The sequence below is a fragment of the Acartia tonsa genome, chromosome 5 (assembly GCF_053477335.1).
Source record: "Acartia tonsa isolate MP-2025a chromosome 5, ASM5347733v1, whole genome shotgun sequence".
Lineage (NCBI taxonomy): Eukaryota > Metazoa > Arthropoda > Copepoda > Calanoida > Acartiidae > Acartia > Acartia tonsa.
Genome location: NC_137264.1, coordinates 18,307,271 through 18,328,297, shown reverse-complemented (window position 1 = coordinate 18,328,297; position 21,027 = coordinate 18,307,271). Strand labels below are relative to the sequence as shown.

The following is a 21,027-nucleotide window of genomic DNA, read 5'->3' as shown; positions in this document are numbered from 1 at the left end:
AAAAGAACTTAAAGTTATCACACTTTAAATCTTTTTTTATGGCATTACTTTATGAATTTTTTCACTATTTTTCATAAAAAAATGACTTATTCCTTGACAATATATCTGAATTTTGAAGATTTTGTGAATAAAATATAGATTAAAGGTAAAGTTAGCAGAGCTATCAACCAAGTATCTGAGGACATCATTTCTGAAACATTATAAAAATATACATTAATTTAAGTATTAAATATGTACTAAAATATTAAGCAATTTAATACTGAGCTGGATCTTTAAAAGCGTAGCCGTTGCCGTAGTCGTGGTCAGAGTTACAGCCACCAACCTAATAGCGATCTTTAAATCATATTAACCACGCGTTGCCGTGGCCACAAAAAAAAATGCGATCTTTAAATCATATTGGCAACGCGTGGTCGTAGTCATAGCGTGGTTAACCATGCTAAAAGTGACCACAGTCCGTTAGTGTGGCTAAAGCGTTGCTAAAGCCACAAGTAATTTGATAATTTTAACGTAAACCTATTGAAAGTGAAGTTTATATGAATTATAATTAAATGAATGTATAAATAATGAAGAAAAATAATGACCCAACCCGCCATTCATGTTGCCTGTCTAGCCTTTTAAGGGACAACTTAAAATAAATAATACTATACTTAAAATACACTTTTTTTTGATTTATTACTACAATATTATTGATAGAAAAGAAAATTATTTCTTTTTAAAAAATATTAGTAAACAATTTTATTAATTAATTTGACTGTTTGGAGACTGTGGAAGTTAGAGGGCTAAATTAATCAAATTATTGTTATACACTGTTTACTACCTTCATACAACCACTTTTTGAATTTGTTTTGTAAAAATGATAGTAATAATACGTAAAAACCTCAAAACATTTAAAGTTTATTATTAAAATAGTAATTTTGTATAAAAAACTTCAAAAATTAGACGTTATAGTTTCATTTCTTTGATGAAAATAATTTATTTTTAGGTGGGCCATAAAAGATTTTAGATATCCATAATTCTAGGATAGCCGGCATTGCACTTCTGTAAAATCATTTAAAAATCCATGTTTTATTAGCAGCACTGTGGCGACGACTACGGCTACAGCTACGGCTACGACTATGACTATGACTACGACTACAACTACAACTACAGCCATGACTACGGCCACGGCTACAGCCACGCCAACGGCTACACATTTAAAGATCCAGCTCTGATGTCAATCAAATAAGCTCCAATTAAAAAAACTCATGAGCTTCATATAATGAAATTATGTTAATGTACCAACTTAAATTTTTAAGTCTTTTCTAAAACTACATTAGATGTTTGAAAGCTATAAGCATTAGAAATATAAACACTAGAATTTGATGATAATTTAGATTTTATTATTTAAACGGCATCAAAACACATTAGAGAAACTAAAAGGGTTTCTCTTATTTGAATAAGTTGAGCGCATGATATTTTTATATACATTTTTATTTAACTGATAATTTTTATTAAAAATAAATTGAATAGGTATGATATGTGAAGGCACTTTTTATATTTCTTTCAGGTAAATTTGTACAATTTCTTAAATCTATCCTGAAGGTATTATTTCTATTCAGGATTGTCAGCCATCAAAATGAAGGGAACTAGTGAGACATAAAGCAGAAATGCTAGAATAAATCCTCCAAACATCCAGCATATGAATCTACTGTCAGCACTCATTTTACTTTCTAAATACACTTTTTTGTCAGTTTTAAATGCATGACTATTAAGAATCTTTACTTTTAAAGAAAAAAGCGTATTTGTTATGCTTACTTAGTTTAAGCTAGGGTACAGTATAAAAAGGGTGTAGTAGTTGTAAAAGGTTATATCAACAACGAAATTAATTCGAAAAAATTCACGAAACTTAAACGTGATTTTCAGCTGTAGTTGTGGGCAATACGCAGTAAAATTGACGACATCTTCATCTGCCCCCCCATATATGATTTTAGATTTATTTCGCTTGTTGTTTATACATATTCCTGTGTGTAAAGGAAGATATAGGAGGGATTTACCATAAAAAAAAATAAAAAAAAGTTAATTAAAGCACACTATAGTGAACTTAAACATTAATTTTGACATTACATACTATCTATTGAAACTTTTTTCTACTGTTATTCAGAATATCACTTCATTTAGATATCACATATTTATTCGATTACAATTGGTATAAAATCACACTTTTCATACAACCATTCGATGCATAATTTTAAGAACTCACAGAAACTTATAATACACATAATACCTTGATATATTTGACTACAAATAAGATTTCCTATTACATTTAAAATATAGATCAATAGCTTGGAAATATCTAAATAGATTATGGCATAATCAACTATGTCCACTAATATAATGTCAAGCTATGAACTAAATTGTCACTTTTTGGCAGGTGTGTTTAATAATTTAAATCGACCAAACAGCATTTACTTTTATAAGGAGCAGATTTTACAACTTTATATTTCAATAAAGAAAGTATTTCAGAGACAACTTGACGTACGTTCGGACATACCCATGGAGTACTACCCAAATTAAAGGGGGGGGGGGGGGTTAATGCAACCATCTCGTAATCAATGAGTAAATGGCTTCTAGAATTCGAATTTCCATCTGAAAATTTGCATGAGTAATCCTTAGTAGGTCTATTTTCCCTAAATCGAACATAAAGTTGGAAAAGTAACGGCTAACGGCTCAGCCGTTTTGCCAATTTTTGGCTATCTTGTGGGCAAATTAGTCACGAAACCTTTCTCAACATAATACTCTTTGCCGCTCTAAAACGTTATCAAACGGATCTAGCCGGTAGCTGTTGGTACTAGAAATTTTAAAATGGTTATTGCTATCATTTAACATGAATTAAACCAAAAATATGTTTTAAAAAGTTGATTCCTACGTAATTAATAATGAATTTGCCCTGAAAATAGGCAAAAAAAACGGCTAAGCGGCTGATCCGCCGGCCGTTACTTATTCAACTTTTTGTTCGATTTAGGAAAAATAGACCTACCAAGGATTACTCATACAAAATTTCAGATCGAAATTGGAATTCTAAGTGCCATTTACTCATTAATTACGAGATGGTTGCATTAAAAATACCCCCATTACTGCTGCTTTGTCAAAATTCTTCAATTTATAAATTTTTCTATAAATTTAAAAACCTCACTAAAACTCTTATCAAGATGGAACTAAAGACGTCAAATTGTTATTTAAGTTTCTTTATCAAAACTTATAAACACTGTTTAGATAAGATCTTGGAGTTATATTTTGTAGAATAGACAGAAAATCTGTTGCGTGCACATAGTTTTAAAGGAGGGCTTTTGAGGAGGAAGGGGGCCGGGGGGGGGGGGAGAACGGTAATGGGCATTAATCTCAGCAGTATAATTATCATTAATTTTTTTTGTGAATGACTACACCTGTCACAAGTTTCCTTGTCCGCCAAGATCTTGCTAACCACTAGGAGATAGTTTTAGGACTTACATCTGCCCCCTTAACTAACTCTTCGAATATAGAGCCTCTAAATGCTAGGGGCGCAGCTACTTGGTTTTTTAAAAAGAATGTTAAATAAATCATAAAAAGATAGTTTCAAGTCCTAAAAATCTTATTGTATTTAATAAAAATTAGTTTCTTCATTCTTTGATAGAAAATAAGTTTTGTAGTATTCTGCTATTCTAATAGTGTGTACTAAAGGTGTGGACGGATGAATAGTAAATTCATAATACTATAATATGCACGTTTATGATAAGAACTTAGATATTAGTTGAACACGAGATTTTTTAAGAAAACAAATAACTAATAGGTACTAAATCTAATATATGTACCTAATATTTATTTAGACAGCTTTCCGCGAATATTAAAATGAAATATTGATATGATTGAAAACCAGTTTTGCTATCCCCGATTGTCTAAAGGCCCAGGTTAACAACACTTTCATATATGAAATTTTTAAAGATTGGTGGAATATTATCTGTATACGATGCTATATATTATTATTCATTATGGTTGAGAACCGGTTTTATTTAGCGGATATTAATCGGTTTCGAAGCCATGCTCTAAAGGAGTTGTCTGTCCTAATCGATCGCTTTAACAGCTTACTGAATTACACAAAACGGACAATACTACCTAATCTTTTGAAAAAAGGCTTAAACAAAAAAAGCCGTACATAATAATGATTTAACCAAAAAATACTAACCAGTATGGATTCGAAACCCGATTAATATCCACTGGATTAGAACCAGTTATCAACCATACTGAAAAATCATGCATAGCATCGTATAACAAAAATATTATAAAATACATAAGAATATTAAAATTAAAACTTATAAAATTAATACCTGTTTTGTTAGACCGGGCCTATTACGGCTAATAAAACGGGTTTTAATTTTTAATTTCAATATCAGAAAAGCTGTCAATGATACGATGCGATAAACAACTATTAATACATTATTTCATTTTATAACATTTATCTGAAAATAGTGGAGATAAATAAATATAAATATATCATTTCTATTTTATTAATGGTTGAAAGTAAACTAACAAAGTTAATTTTTAACAAAAAAATGCAACTATAAATAAATCTAAATATGGCAAATAAATGTATAACTATTATCTATTAAGAAAAATATTAACTTGACTATATGTATATGTATTTTGAATACATTTATATAACAATATATTGGAGTATTTTGCATTTTACAAACTTCGCTTCATAAAAAAATTATTATGTGCTTGTAACTTAAATTTAGTTTTGATAAAAAAAACTTGTTGCTATCTTAAAAAAAAAAGTTTTAACTTTAAAGATAAACAAGTTATAAATTCATTATTTTATTTGTATTATGTAATACATAGTTATCAGTAAAGATGGCTAAATTTGTCGAACAAAAATCGCGTCAAAAAATCCATTTTACTCAACAATAGAACACTGAACGATAAATTAATCTTCCACCAAATGGATGACTGTTAAATTATGATTTTCGAAGATAAAAACTTTTTGGGAATTAAAGGTTTGTAGATTAATTTAGAGTATTTGTTCTCCCTTTTCTAAATCTTATCAGGATAAAAATGTATCAAAATTTTGTATTATTACTACCTATCAAAGGCTGAGGGTCACTTTTTGAAACCTACATAAAAGGAAAACATTGTGACTTTCCAGACATTTACTTTAAAGAGGGCAATGATGGGAAACTACTAAATAAAAAATGTTCTGTTGGTTGCAAGGAGTAACACTTTCATCCAAAATTATTAAAATAAACAACAAAAGTTTAACATTTTTATTAATTTATGATTTAGAAATAAAGCTAAATAAATATTTTTAATTTAGACACTTTTTGGGTCAAAAAAGAAAAGTCCTAACCTTTCTTTAAAGTGACAAATTTGGTAACAATAATGGTTAAATAATAATTTTTCTAACGAAGGATGATTCTATCACAGCATTCTTCCCCAGATTGGTCTGAGGGTTTTGACCCACCAAAATACTCGAGCATTACTCTTCTTACCCTTCGACATCAGGAAGTTATATTGAGCCTAAAAATAAGAGAGAAGATAATTTTTCCAAAAATTTCTATCTTTCATTATGGAAACAGCTAACTTTTCCTTCTATAAAGGAGTAAAACCCCAAATACGACTGTTTGTGTTAGTTTTAGCCAGTATAGTTTTAAAAAAATGGAACCAGGCTAGATAGCGTAGATATATATAAAGTTTGCCAATCAAACAAATTTTTTAGAGGTGGCTGTTTAGGAGGTTTTCAAAACTATACTAATAATAAGAACCATTGAATCAAAATCTTAAAAGTGAAAAGGTTTAATAAATAAGTTGAAAAGTCCAACATTAATAGACCTTATATGTGATACAATACCTTTATTAATTATTATATATGCTAATGTGTAGTTTACTACACTCAAACATATGAAACACACACACGCTTTTAGAGTAGCTGCGCTACTTAATACTTACATCAAGAAATTTGTAGGACAAGAAAGCATCCGCCAAATCTTCAGATTCTTTAGCATTAACTTTCTTATATTCTTCAACAGTCCCGCCGCCGGGAATTGACTTCTTTTTCCCGGATTTTACCCAACTTTCGGCTATTTCCTGTACATTAAAAAACAATTAGTTAGAGGTTGTAGTAAGTATTGAAAGTGTATGACCTTTATACTGAAGTAGCTACATGCTAATAATGAATGTTTGCATTTATGTATATGAATCCAGTAAGACTGATTAGTTTACAATTTTCAGGAAATTTTTAGTAATATTTGTACACAGCAAGTATATGTTTATCTTTTAATCCATTATCTATAATATAAAGTAGAACGATGTCTGTCCGTCTGTCTTTCTGTCCGTCCGTCCGTCTGTCTGTCTGTCTGTCCGTCCGTCCCTTAAGATCTCGGTAACCACTGAACCGATCGGATTCTACTCTTACGGGAAAACATACTGGTCCTGTGGTGGTTTTAGTCTATTTTCTTGGGGGGTGGGACACCCCCAACCCCCCCAAAACCAAAAAATCCCCCCCCACATTTTTTTTTTTTTTTTTTTTTGGTAGGGGATTTCCTTGGTCCTTTTACGTATTTCGCCAAAAAAAAATTTTTATCACCTCTTGGGGCAAAGCCCCTAGAGGCTAGGGGCGAAGCCGTTAGTTAGGTATACAAAGTAGAAAGTTTTTTTCTTCTGAAGCTTAAGTCTCAACAACTACTGATCCGATTAGGTTCTCTATTTTAGGTTAGCTTAACATAGCCCTGTGATGGTTTTAGGCTATTTTATTTTCACATTTAATGAATGATTCTTCACATTTTAAATTATGATAAATAAACAGGATCTAGTGAAATAAATTAAGCCCCATAGTCCTTTGTCGAACACTAAAAGGTGAAAATTGAAATGTGAAATAAGAGCAAGAAGCTTCTTTGCTGGAACTCTGGTAAAATAAATTTTGGTACCTGAGCTCTTGGCATTAACTTTTCATGTGCAACAACCTCCATGGCCATTCCTGCAACAGATAATAATATTTATAATTGTGTTTCTATTTATTCTTCTTATACCTATAATATTATTTTTTACACAAAAATATTTGCCAATTATAATGTAAATCCTATTTTCGATTGCATATAAGTACCTACTTTATAATACCCAAATGGCATTAAAATATAACATTTGATAATGAGTAACACCAATATAATAACAGTCAGTATCTTATTTCAACTAGCGCCCCCCCCCCCCCCCCCCCCTAGGGCCTAGAGGCCTCGAGGGGCACTTAAGGAGGGGTGAGTTGAATCACAAAACCCATTTTTTTTTTTTTTAGGGGGGGGGGGGGGTGAATTTTTCTGGGGGCGATTACTCTTGGGAGGCCGGTACCCTCTTCCAAAATAGTTATAAACCGGGACCTATGAGAAGCTACTCTGTTAAGGAGAACCCAATACGTTAAGCGGTTAGCGAGATCCTTCGGTACAAACAGACAGACAGGCATACATCGTTCTACTTTCACTTTGTATAATAGATTACCTATTTCAGCCGCTTCCTTGCCATTAGGTTTCCAGCCTTCGTTTAATAATTTAGCAGCTACGTCTTTACCCATCATTCTCTATAAAAATGGACCAATAAGTGATGTCCGTGTTATTTATCTAAATTGACAATTTTTACCCTGTCAATGTATCCACGTATATTCTACATCCATTTCTTAGTATACTGAGTAGTTTTGACGATAAACAACTATTTGGCGATTTAACTCCTGTTATATTTTTGCTTTAATTAGGTAGATATGACAGGTGTCCCAAAAATTAAACTTTCTTTGGTGTAATTTAATTGACATTTTACTGCACAATTTAACTTTGAGCTATAACTTAAGTAATTTTACGAAAGGAAACTTACCTCAAAATGAATGCTAGAACAGCCTTCTGGAGGAATGCCCAGGGCTGCAAAAGGTACATTGAAGGTGGCCTTCTCAGAGGCCAGTATGGCATCACAGGTTGTGGCAGAGGTAACACTGGCCCCGATGGCAGGGCCGTTGGCTGCTATCAAAATTGGCTAAAAATAAATAAGATTTCTAACAATTCTATTTAATTAATTTCCCCAGCTAGTCCAGTAAGTAATCATAAACATCATATGTTTTTAATTCTTCACATTTTCGACTTAAAGAGTAATATTTGTTTTAAGAAACTAACTGTATTGGGTATATAATTTTTTTTAAACAAAAAAAGTAATGTTTACCTTAGGAAAATCTAGGAAGGCATCGAACAAGGCTTGATTATTAACTCTGATTGTTTCTCTAAGTTTCTTTGGGTGCATTGGGGCCATAGTCGCTGCTAGATTTACACCTTCAAAGTTAAATTATTGAGTCTGTGTAATTGTATGCTTAGTAGTTAGGAAAATACTGTAGTAAATTCTGTGTCCTTCCGTAAATCCTAATGTTCTGTTAGAATCATTCTATCAAATTCAAACATTGTATGATGAATCATTGTAACAGTAAAGTACAATATAGGAATCGTAGCAACCTATAATCAGTTTATAAGACTCAACGTCTTTTTTAAAGATGTTAATTAAATTAAAGCCGCCCAGGGCTTTTTGTAAGTCAATCATAAATAATAATGTGAATAAAAAGAAAAGCGATATTTAGCAAACAGCCGTGGGCGGTCAGAATCAGCTGAATGTTCATTATGAAAAAAAATTTTCCCCTTTTTAGAAATAGAAGGATTCATCTTTCATGAACAAATTTTTTTAAATAAAAAATAAAATTCTATGTAATTTTTAATTAAAACATTAAAACGAAAATATCTAATCTAATATTCTTGCCCTAAATATGGAAATAGTAAAAAGTAAAAAAAAAATTTTTAAAATAATTTTTAATCTTCCCATTTGAAAAGTAGTGGAATAGCAATAAATTTTAGCGCGGCAACAGCGCTGAGTAGGCCTCTAGGCCCACTGCCTATTTTCGTCTTCTAGTTGCTTCGATTCCTCTCTTTTATTTTTTTCTCTATGTTCTCAAAATAAATTTATAGAATAGATGTATAAACAGATTACTAAATGCTTTCCAATTGCAAAGACCTAAAATTCTGCAGACGATAAATAATTCTATTAAACTTTGCTTTCTAAATTCAGCTGTTTTATGCTTACTTTTTCTTTTTGAAAAGAAAGGGACAATTTTCCTTTTTTCCATTTACACAACTGCATTTTAAATCTAGTTATTTGTGATTAACAAAACATTTTTTCTATTAATGTGAATATTTTCTTGCAAATCATAATTATCAAGATGTTCCCAAATTTAATTTTTGCCTGAATTTACGTTGTTTTCAATTATTTTTCTGTAAAGGGTTGAACTCTCCCTGAGGTGGTGGCAAATTAACTATGTCCTCATTTTAAGTAATTAAGTTATTGTCAGTTTTAAGAGATCAATAAATAATTTTCGAAATATTTTTCAGCAAACGAAAATGCAAAACAAATTTAACTAGATAAAAATGCAGAAATCATTATAACTCACACATAGATATCCAAGTAAAGGGGTGTTTACCCCTTTAGACTTTGAAACCTCTTTTTTAACACCCCAAAAGTTTTTTAAAAATACGTTAGATTACCCTCTTGAACGTATGGAACCCCCAATTCAAAGTAAAAGGCGTCCTTGAGTTCACATTAGTTTACAATTTGCTTTATGTTCTTTTGTCGGCACCCGGCTATATTTACATTTTTGAAAGATTCCGCTGAAACCAAAGACCCAACCCATAGACGGTACAAGGCCCTTGAAAAAGGAAAGGGTTACACAGCTATTTATCACTCTATATATATATTAGTTTAATCTTCTCAATAATATTCATTTTCTTCAAAATCATAAATACTGTAAATTTATTTGTTCTCCAACTTTGATTTTGTAATCGTTGTTTTTTCCTTCTAAAATTACCTGCACAATAATAAGGATCTGCCCCGGTTAGAACAAGTACCTAAATATGATATTTTTTTAATTACATTGTAAATAAAAGGGCAATTTTGGGATCTGGTGCAGCTCACGGTAAATTATTCCTGGGATCGATTATCTTCATATCTCTAAAAACTGCCAAACGACTAAATGTACAAGTTATACTCGCACCCCATCGTTATAAGAGACATTAAAGGTCTATAATACTATGGAATAGCTTAAATCAAACGGTGCACTGCAAAAAAAAACACGCGTAAAATTAGAATTTTGTGCGTTCAGCCCCGTTTCTCTGCTAGTAGCCTTTAAAGTTCATAAGATTTTTGGAGATAATCGAGCCTAGGAACATTTTACAGCGAACTGCAACTGATCCAATCTTTTTATTCATTTTAAAGGTTATTCGGTAAAGAGGGCACTGTGAGAGGGAAAGGACAGACATCATATGGAATTTGGTTGTGACAAGTCTTTCCAGCAAGAATATTTATTTGATAGATACCTAATAAGGTATATCTTTGTATCTAAGCCGCTTTTTGCGTATTTTTTTTTCTCTCGAGTCTCCAGCAATAAAGAAAACCAAATGCCAATATTTTTACTTCAAAGTTTAGGGGTCTTTTTCCCACTGTTAGAATTTTATATGTCAAACAGTTTCAGTCTTTACTCTAAGGTATATTGTTGGGAATTAATTGCTATTTCAATGAAAATTATTTCATATAGGTGAACGATGTAAAAATACACATCCGATCAAGAGATATTAAAGATTCACACCTTAGTTTCCTCATCTTTTGCGTAATCCTTGAACAACTGACGCACAGTAATCATCATTGGACCTAAACAAGAAAACTTTGTAGAATCTCTTACACTGTTAGTGAAGCACACGTGAACCCCTTAACCTACCGATCCATAGAGACGACTGAACCAATTTGCTTCAGCTTTTCCAGAAGTAATAGCCATTCTACTATAGAAACGTTTTGGGTTGTAGAATCTAAACGTGTAGAGCTAGACACGAGTTCAAGACGGCTATAGAAACTTCTCATCCACATGTAAGGACCAGGGTTTCAGATCCGCATTGATTGTATGCAGATCCAGATCCTCAAAATTTGGTCAGTGCGGATCCGGATCCTTGACAATAAAAATAAAATCACCAAATTTTTCAAAAAAAATTTTATTCTTTAATACGAAGTCAAAAATTTTTAATTTTCAAGTCTGAACGCAAACCTTAAAGATTGGCTCTCATCAAGAGAATGTCTGAGATTTTATATAAATTTAGGTAGATTTTTCCATCTTTTCCGCATTTTTTTTGAGTCCAAGGATCCGGATACTTGGACTCAAAAATATGCGGATCCATGCGGATCCGGATCCGAAACCCTGGTAAGGACCCATAATTGTATGCTTTTATACTGGGAAGGTTGAAACTCTCGGAAAAATTATCCCCTCCTTTATCTATCGCGCGCAAGAAAAGGGTTGGTGTATCCACCATTTTTTCTACCAAATAAAATAGTAACCTGTCCATCCATTTAACTTCTTAGGGTCATTCATAGTTAGTGTTGTAACATTGTTCTTTTTTTCAACCTTAAAATATTTACTTAGTCAAAACAATAAATACTATTTCAGAAATAAAAGACAGTTGAAATTAAAAATAAATAGGTACTTTGGTAGGTAATAATTGGTATGGGGTACATTTTAACTTGTTTTTATTTCAATTTGCAATCTATTTTCCAGGGTTCCGGAGCCGGAACCGGGAGCAGCAACATTTTTGGTGGCGCCGGAGCCGGATCCGGATTTTTTGTTAAAAACGGCTCCGGCCTAGCTAAAAATGATTTTTTTAAGTAATATTATAATTTGGCAACGGTCTATTTCCATATAATAAACTGAAAAACTATTGTTACTTAACAAATAGACACACATCCTTCTACTTTTATATAGCTTTAATCAAATAAAAGCAAAATATTTTATATTATTTATTTTATTTTATCAAATTCAATAATGAAAAAAAAATTGATATATTAATTTTAAGGTAGGAGCCGGAGCCGTATTTCCAAATACGGCTCCGCGGAGCCGGAGCCGCATCAAAATCATACGGCTCCGACACCCTGCTATTTTCTTTTGAGATGAAGACATAAATGTTTTTTCCCTTAGTTGAAATATAATTATTTTTAAAAACTTAACTCTACCTTGACTAGCTTAGCATTGAATTTGCCCAAAGAATCTGCTGGGCTTCCAAATATGACACTTGATGTATGAAAATTGGCCACAGCTGTACAATTCAGCTGAACTGAACTGTGTAACCGTACACTTAGTCGCAAACATTGTACTGTACTTCCACCAAACATTTTCTGAAAACTAGCAACTAACTTGTCAGATTGCAAGGATCTTTTTTATTAATTTTTCATACATAATATTTATAATCATAAAGGATTTACATAAATTCTACAATTCAAAAATTTTTCATAAAAAACAATGATAATTAAAATTTGTATATAATATTATTAATTGGTATATTTTTTTTACAATAAAACTTTTTAAGTCTTTAAATTATGTAATTTCTAAAGCTAAAATTGTATAGGATAAAATGAATGATATTATTTACATACATTTTGTTAAAAAATAACTAGCAATAAACTTATCATAGGAAACATTAAAAGTTACATAAATTTTAAAAAAAAATATTTCTTTATCTTCGTGAAAGGAAAGGTTTTGTGAATTTCTATCACTGAAATATATTAATTAGAGTTTTAAAAATTTCCGTTACGGCTTCGAATCCGTTGGATCTCATATGGAATTATATGGTTTTACCGCGGAAACATAACTAAAAATCATGGCTTAAAACCTGTCTAAAAAATTATGCTTGAAATATTTATATTCTTACTTAATTCATACAGATAATATATAAAAATCTTACGAATCACATTTGATGAAGTAAAGATGTCAGTCTATCTAAATTAGCAATAACACTTAGTGAAATAACTAACTTTATTTTATCTTAATTTTATTCTGATATTTAGCTTTTGCTAATGAATTAAATCGAGCAATGTTTGCGGTAAATAAAAATGGGGTTTCCTGCTAAAAAATGGAAAAGGGATTTTGCATCGAGTACCTAGGTAAAATAACATTACATGACAAACACTTGTAGAGTTTCTGATAATATTTATGATTTTGGCAAAATATATTATTAGGGAATATTTAGTAACCATACAGTTGTGCACAGCAACTCTTTTATCTTGAAAATATATTTTAAAATGAAACTTTTAAAGGAATCTAGGTAAATTCTGTAAATATTAATCAAAAACATGAAAATTTTTGAAATTGTAATGTTGTTTTTTTTTAGATTAGGTTAAGTTGTGCATTCTAGGCCTAGTGGTAATTAAAGATATGAGGGTGTTTTAGGCCTCGGGGGGCGAAAGATTCTGCTGGTATTTATAAAGTTTATAACAAGAGGTTTGGGATTAATCAAATATGTCTGTATCACATCATGAGATTCTATAATTCTAAACAGTAAAACAAAAACTAGTTTAATCGATAGATTGTTAGTATTTTCAAGTTTTTTTCTTTTATAACATTACTCTTATTATTTTCATAAGGAATAAGGATAAAACTAATATACAATCTTTTCTGGTTTCCTAAATCGAGTTAGTACCTAGTTTTTTTGAGGGGAAAAAGGAGACGTTTCACATGGATATTTTTTTTATTTCTAAATATATTTGTGGCTTTTTTTAAAGTTAGGCTGGAAAGGTGATCCAACAGGGTAACAGTTCCTAGCTAGCTATGATGAGAAATTAAGGAAGGTAACTTATGGTGATTCTCTCGCTAAACAGGCATACATATTCACTGATATCAGAGAAAATTTTTCTTGAAGCATGAAAATATTATAATTTCTATCGATTTAAGTTTTTGTTTCAAAAAGTAACAATTAGAAAAATAGCAATAATAAGGTATGAAGACAATGTGGTAATATTTAAATGAGTACTAATAATAAAGATGAAATATGTAGTATGATACCTTTTACAATGAAGTTTATGCCCTATTATTATCAATTTACCTTGAAAATTTTTAAAACATAACTGCTATTTTAAATCTAATGTCTTATCTAAAATTTAACATTTTTATATTTTTTACAATTTATACCTAGGGTATACATACATTGTTTTAATTTTAGATAGGTTTAAAGTACTTTGACTGGAAATAAAAGAATTTATTAGCATAAGGAGTATTGTGCTAATTAAATTTGATTTATATATATTTACATTAATTTTTTAGAGGGCAACTTTAATTTCTTCCAAAATTTTTTTTTTTTAGGTAGCTATTGATATATCCATTATTATTTAATTTAATTTTTAAGACTTAAAGCCAGTTTAACGAGGAAAGCTATGTTTGATTTTCACAACCTTTACAATGAGTTTCAGTTTTTATTAGAAAAACAATGTTTAGTCGATTTTATCTTACAGTTTTAGAGAATTTTTACAATAAAATTGTGAAAAATTGAATTTTGCATAGTTTACTATACCTACATGATATTTTATATTTAAATTATTACTATGGTAAGCAAAAACGAAAAAACCTGTTATTAGGTGAGTGTAAGGTTGTGTTGACTAAAATTAATGGATTTCTTTGTAAAATAATGACAACTCCAGAAGACTGTGGGTATTGTTGGGGATATCTTGGGAGAAAGAAGTAGACCCCGAAAACTTTTGGGGATGATTAATTTTGGCTTATTTGTAGATTATTCTCACGTAGATCTTTACCTTTTTGTATGTTATTTCATTATTCAGAAACAAAATAGGCAATTGACTGCAATCTATCTATCCCCAAAAGTATTAAGAACCTTAGGATTGAAAAATTTAAAAATCCTATTTTAAAATCTATGTCAACAAAACCTATGTGGGTGGTGTCTATGTTTCTGATTTTGATTATGTGCTTGAATACGCATCGGGTTGTGTCCACCCGGTGAGATCTGACCCATGTGTAGGTTAGCCCCCGTGGGGATGTCATCCAGCTGGGCAGAGGCATGCCTGCGCATGACGCCGTCGCCGCTTCCAGGCATACCTCGTGATCCTGTAATGTTAAAGAATTTTATTTTTATAAAGTACATACTTTTTAATAATTTTGTAGATTCTGGGACAATGAAGTTTAATTCAATAAAAAAAAATCAACGTTTTTGCTAATCTAGATTTTTATTTCCAAATACCTTGATGCTTGTGTTCTTGTCTAAGTCCAGACAGATCATGAGACGAATACATGGTAAGACTCGAACTCATCACTGTGTCAACTGTACACGTTGAGCTGCCGCCGCCGACGGCTCCGTAACCGCCGCCCGTTGCTCCGGTGAAGGCAGCCGAAACAGTGCCAACGACAAGATCTGGACTGGGTTTGAAAGACTTGCTGTACATACATCTGTAAAAATAATTTATTTTTAATTAAATGCAAAAGGTTTAATTTTAGGATGCTTTACAAAATATTTATATCTAAGCTCTATTTTTGTAATCAATAGATAAGGGCAGATTATCTATTTAACAATGAGAGAATACCTACAAAAAACAAACATTTATACAATTAAACATTAAACGTTGTTTATATAAGCCAATCCTTTTAAGCCAGTCAACTATAAAAACTTCAGAAGAGTTCTTAAAATTCCATTCATGAAAAAATCCTTTTACCTACTACTAGAAGAGCCAGCTCCTGAAATCCATGGCGACGATATAGATATTGCCTTGTGCTGCTGCGACAGGCACAAGGAACTCATGGAGGAGGAGGCCATAGCTATGTCGGGTATTATGGACTCCCTCTGTTGGGAGCTTGAGCAAGGTGTACAACAACCAGAGGACATTTGTAGAGTTCCTCCACTACTTCCGCACCGTGGATAGGAGTCATAGTTGTCCTGCAAATTTTAAAATAAGAATATATTGTTCAATACGAAAAAAAGTATCTAAAAAAATTTCAAACTATAATGTTGTCATTTAAAAGATTTCTGTAGATAAATAAAATTGGAATGAACTTTATTAATAAACTCTTATGACTGACACAAATTTGTCTGCTCCTAACTTGCTTCTTGTATGTGTTGGTCATTAAAAAGATAAAAATTTGCATTCAAAGTTCTGCTTGCGAAAAGAAAAGAGGCGATTTTTAGAGATGGGGTAACGTAATATAGAGAAACTTAAAAGATGCAACATTGCAAACCTTATCATCATCCTGGTCATACATGACAGAGCCACCCTCCAGTGCATTCTGCAGGACGGACACGAAAGTGTCTGGCAGGTTGAACTCCCTGACCACCCGCAGTTCTAGCTGAAGCATGAACTGGTGGTGGTCGGCCAACGAGGAGCCTAGTGCCCGCTGCACAGCTTTGGACTAAAAAGTAATAAAAAACAAGATTAAGTTTTTGAAGAACCAGAGCAATTTTTAAATGATAAAAAGATTGATCTCCTTGCAGACATACAAATCCCTTATGTACAAAAGCCTTTATTTCATAAAATTCATAAAATTTTCTTTTATATCTCAATTTTCATACCTATATAGGTTAGTTAAAGGGAACATACTCCACAACTAGGTAATGTCATGTGTAATGTACATAGCACCTTTTTAGTAGCGAAGCTACTCTATAATTCACTTTGTCCGTCAGTCAGTCAGTCCGTAACGCTATGGGGGAAATGGTATTTACTCAGCTCCTATAAAAGATCTAATGCTAAAATTTTGTGACAACATTCCTATTAATAAGGAGCACAATTAACTATAAAACATCAATGGCGGTCGGAGCGCTTTTTAGCAGGTTTTAAGCTATTTTTGTATTTTTCACATTTTTTTCCATATCTTTGGTGTTTATGGTCCGATTTTCAAAATTTTTTCAGTTATAGAAATCAAAATTAAATTTCCTGTCGTTTAAAGAAAACAACTATGACGGTCAGACTACCTTAAAACAGGTTTTAGGCTATTTTTGTATTTTTCACATTTTTCTCCATATCTTTGTTACTTATGGTCAGATTTCCAAAAAATTTTCAGTTATAGATATCAAAATTAGATTTTATGTCATTTAAAGAAAACAACTATGACAGTCAGACTACCTTTAAACAGGTTTTAGGCTATTTTTGTATTTTTCACATTTTTCTCCATATCTTTGGTGTATATGGTCCGATTTCCAAAAATTTTTCAGTTAAAGATATCAAAATTAAATTTCCTGTCGTTTAAAGAAAACAACCATGACAGTCAAACTGCCTTTTTTGCCGGTTTTTGGCTATTTTTAATTTTTTCCTTATTTTTCCATTTCTCTTATGTATATAGTCTAATTTTCCAAATTTTTTAAGTTAGGGATATAAAAATTGATTTTCCTGTCGTTTTAAGAAAACAACCGTATTCTCATCCATGAATTTTTGGGCTTCGCTACTTATGGATGTTGTCATCCTTGTTTGAGTTATAAACATTCGTAAACGTTTAAGCTAGTAAGTCTGTTATAAGAAAATGGTATACCTATCAATTCTTCAAGATTACAGACATCAAACTTGTCTATTTTTCTTGGAAAGTTTTATTTCTTTGATTTTACTAGCTGCCTATAATCTAAATCTATTACCTGGTAAAGTTTATGAATTCTAGCCACCATCTGCTCGATATTATCATTATCAGGCAGAATCGGCTGGTGATTGTGGGTGCGAGAAGAAAAACACACTCCACGCGGCTTATTAACCATATACAGTGCGTCTGGCATGTCTGTGGTCATACTGTGAAAGTTGAATGAATTTGCATCTGTGCTCATATCACTGGTCTTCTCGGAGTGCAATAACTTACATTGTTCATAATGGGGAATAAATAACCTAGGCCTAAAGTGTAAATGTCCAAGGGAGCCAAACAAATCGGCGGCTCCTGCCGTATCACAACCAATCATATATTCGCAGCTGCGGCCGTAGGCCGCTGAATTTGATTTGTATTTTGGTCTGGTCAACAGGCCACGTTCTATAGCCTGTCTCACAACATCACTCTCTCCTAAAATATTTTCTAATCTAACACAACTCATGAGATCATGCACAACCTCTGCTACTTCTCTGTCACAAATTCCTATATTGCGTTGGCGTTGTCTGTGCCGTCCGCCACTCGTGCTAGAAGACAACAACTGTGAGCGGCTGTTGCTGCTGCCACTAGCGCCGCTACTACTAGCATTGCCAACCGCTATTAGACCACTAGCACTTGCGCCAAGAGCTAGGGCAGCCGCGGCAGCGGCTGTTTCTCCACGCCGCGCTACAATTAATTCGCCCCACTTTATCACAGCTTTTAAGATATCAGTTTCACTGGCTTGTACAAAGTCGCTGGATATGATTGCTTTTAGTGTTTCCTTGCTAATGCATTCAAGGGACGCGGATGAGGTTACATGGACAAAATCCTCCAGCAAATATTGCATAGTTTGGCGGTGGACCCAGGCAGAGCCGTGCGGCTGACCACTCCACTCAAGAACCTCAACAACATTTGTCTCATTCAACCGCTGAACAATAGCGTCCTCACAATTCTGTGCCATAATGTCAAGATCCAAAAATCTTCCAATTTGATACAGCTCCATGGCGTCTTTGACACGATCCACACTTTCAGCATGTTTTTCATCTACTACAAGGTCAAAGTCGATTGTGTCCACGTAAAGCGCGTGTGCCAACACTTTAGCATACTTCATTGGTATGACAGACTCGTCTAGGACAAGTTTCATGGGTTCAGGTACATTAGGTGCTACACCAACAGATGTTGCTGTTGTTAAAGCTGGTCCCTTGTTGTTGGCGCCAGTGGCATTTCCATCAGCATCAGCTGACTGTAATCTGCGCAGAATTAGATTGCGGAAAAACGGTGATCTGGCGCATAACAAGGCTTTATGACAAGAGATTTCGATGTGACATGATGCAGTAGCTTGCGCTCCTATAAATGAACTGCTACTTGTTGATGATTCTGATAATTTATTTGTAGAAGTACTTGCTGTATTGTGCAGTGTACTTCCATCACATTTTTTAGTCTTGTCCTGAGTAAAGACTAGAATACAGTCTGTATACTCACACGACAAGTATAAATGTTCTAGATCAACTTCCAGTAGATTAGGCACACCACACTCCCGGGCCAGGGATATTAGAATGTCAATTTGGCGGGGGGACATTTCTTGGCTGGGATATTCTCCTGTGTACAGGAAACGGAGCAGACTGCTGAACATTGGGACGTCAACTCCAGGTGTTTGGAGTCTCACTACTAGTTCTGATGATGGGGCTCCGGCTACTAACAGCATCTCCTAAAAAATAAAGTTTATTAGTATAATAAATCTTACAACAAATATTTAAATTAATATTTGCAAAGCAGCTTTTCAATATCCATCTAAAATCGGTTAAAGTTTGATACTTATAAATATTGTTTTATATGCAATGATTGTTGCCATTTTTAAAAATATATAGGTACCTTAAAGTAAGGGCAACGAGTCCAAAGAATAGACTTGTGAACGTGAAAAACTGTGTCCAGATATAACAACTTGAAGTCAGGACAATAAGATCTGACAAACAAGGACTCCAGATTTTGTTTGAGGGTGTGTGCAGGAGGGCGAGCCAAGTCAGCCTACAATATTGCAAATGATTGTTTCTGTCTCTAAAGAGGAATAATCGAAAAATAAGACAATTTTTTCATTGTACAAGCATTGATAATAAGAAAGAGACTCAGTATAATAACAAATAAATAAAAACAACAATATTTGAAAAACTATTAATAATAAGATCTGGATATCTTTTTTATTGACCTTTGTGTATGATTTACATGAATGAATGAATTAATGTTTCAAAATGTACTTGGTTTTACTTTTATGGGATCTACATAACCTTAGCTTATTTTGTCAATTAAACAATCATTTTCCTGAATTTTTAGATCTCTAAGGACTAACAATACTTCATAATGCTCCAACATGGATGACAAAACAGAAGTTGATTTCGACGCAAAATATTCATAGAACTGCTTTGAATGATCAGCAGCCGTCGCCGCCTTTTTATGCTTCACAATCCGCTTTTTAAATGAGTTGAAGTTTGGCAGTCGTTGCTTTTTCTTGTCTCTACTCGTGTTCAACATCCCGCTGCCGCCACTTATATTGCCAATGGCAATGTCATCAGCAATGCCAAGGCCGCCGCGTTGTCCAGCAGCCCCTGCCAAATCTTTGTAGGAATGATCACGAAAGGACCTGAGATTGACCAGGGAACTGGAGCTGCATGAGTTGCTGGTGGGCTCGTGAGATGATCCGACACCCATGGCCCTAATTTGTTCTTGCTGTTAACAGAGAATAAACCCGTATTTGGAGAGCTAAAGATAAAACAGTGATTTATTAACCAGAATATATCTGTCTTATTGAATTCTAGGTATCATTTCGTGTTATTTTTTAACACATTTGGCAAGATTTATTAAACGTCACATGATTATCTGAAACAAACTCAAGATTATAAAACGTCCTGGTGCACAAATACCTATATATATTTTGAACTTTAAAAGTATATCAAACTGAAAAATCTTTTTTGATAATAAAAATTGATCTTCAAAAGATATTTGTTGTTTATTGGTATCAATATCAACATTTTAGAACTTCTGTGAATGTTTTGACTTTGCAAGGCTGACTTCAGCCAAATTCTGTTTATTTTTAGTCATACATTTTGAAAGTTAAAAATTAATTAGAATTTAATTTACAATTGAAATCTTTTTTGAAAATAAATTTAAGACACACTTAGGGGCTAATATATGAATTATACACAGGAATAAATATTTGGGTCATTAATACTACACATTTAAGCATACAATGGCTTTGATTGTCTAAATTATGTAACATCCTTCATTAACGAGATAAGTTTGAAAGAAAAATAAAACAGCTGACATTTCTAATCCAACCTTGCTCGGCTTATAATAAATCAGAAAAATAAACATTATATTTTTAACTAAAAAATTTGTAAAATAATTCTAAAATATTATAAAAATGATGAGTATTACACTTTATTACTTTAATATAATTATTTTATTTTTTTTATAATTGATATAACAATTATTTTATCCTATTTATGGATAAATATTTCATAATGCTAAAAGCCGTAAGGAAAATAATGCCGCGTATTATTTAATATTGTTTTGGTCAACAGCGACGCCAGCACAACAATCATAAATAC

The 21,027-nt window shown here is 32.4% G+C and overlaps 2 protein-coding genes across 7 annotated transcripts; both read right to left on the bottom strand.

Annotated features, from left to right (window-relative positions):
* Positions 1 to 187: 187 nt before the first annotated feature.
* LOC145318914 (uncharacterized protein B0272.4-like) lies at positions 188 to 12,231 on the bottom strand. The gene is made up of 10 exons (XM_080160612.1): positions 12,067 to 12,231; positions 11,398 to 11,464; positions 10,661 to 10,722; positions 9,884 to 9,923; positions 8,203 to 8,309; positions 7,864 to 8,019; positions 7,498 to 7,576; positions 6,936 to 6,985; positions 5,959 to 6,096; positions 188 to 5,529 (listed from the first exon to the last, which is right to left on the bottom strand). Exons 1-10 carry the CDS (start codon positions 12,223 to 12,225, stop codon positions 5,431 to 5,433), a joined length of 957 nt encoding a protein of 318 aa, XP_080016738.1. The 5' UTR covers positions 12,226 to 12,231; the 3' UTR covers positions 188 to 5,430.
* A 4-nt stretch (positions 12,232 to 12,235) lies between these two features.
* On the bottom strand, positions 12,236 to 20,727 carry LOC145318911 (BTB/POZ domain-containing protein 7). Of its 6 annotated transcripts, none has more exons than XR_013879584.1 (9): positions 19,744 to 20,727; positions 19,298 to 19,452; positions 17,451 to 19,133; positions 16,067 to 16,237; positions 15,547 to 15,767; positions 15,078 to 15,283; positions 14,767 to 14,944; positions 14,397 to 14,481; positions 12,236 to 12,503 (listed from the first exon to the last, which is right to left on the bottom strand). XR_013879584.1 is itself a non-coding variant. In XM_080160604.1 (9 exons), the coding sequence occupies exons 1-8, from the start codon at positions 20,126 to 20,128 to the stop codon at positions 14,426 to 14,428; spliced, it is 3,024 nt and encodes a 1,007-aa protein (XP_080016730.1). In that variant the 5' UTR covers positions 20,129 to 20,727; the 3' UTR covers positions 12,236 to 12,829; positions 14,397 to 14,425. The 6 variants fall into 6 exon arrangements, 5 of the variants coding, with proteins under 5 accessions (XP_080016730.1, XP_080016731.1, XP_080016729.1 ...); XM_080160604.1 differs by having other exon boundaries at positions 12,236 to 12,829; positions 14,397 to 14,450; XM_080160605.1 differs by having other exon boundaries at positions 14,397 to 14,450.
* Between the last annotated feature and the right edge of the window lie 300 nt (positions 20,728 to 21,027).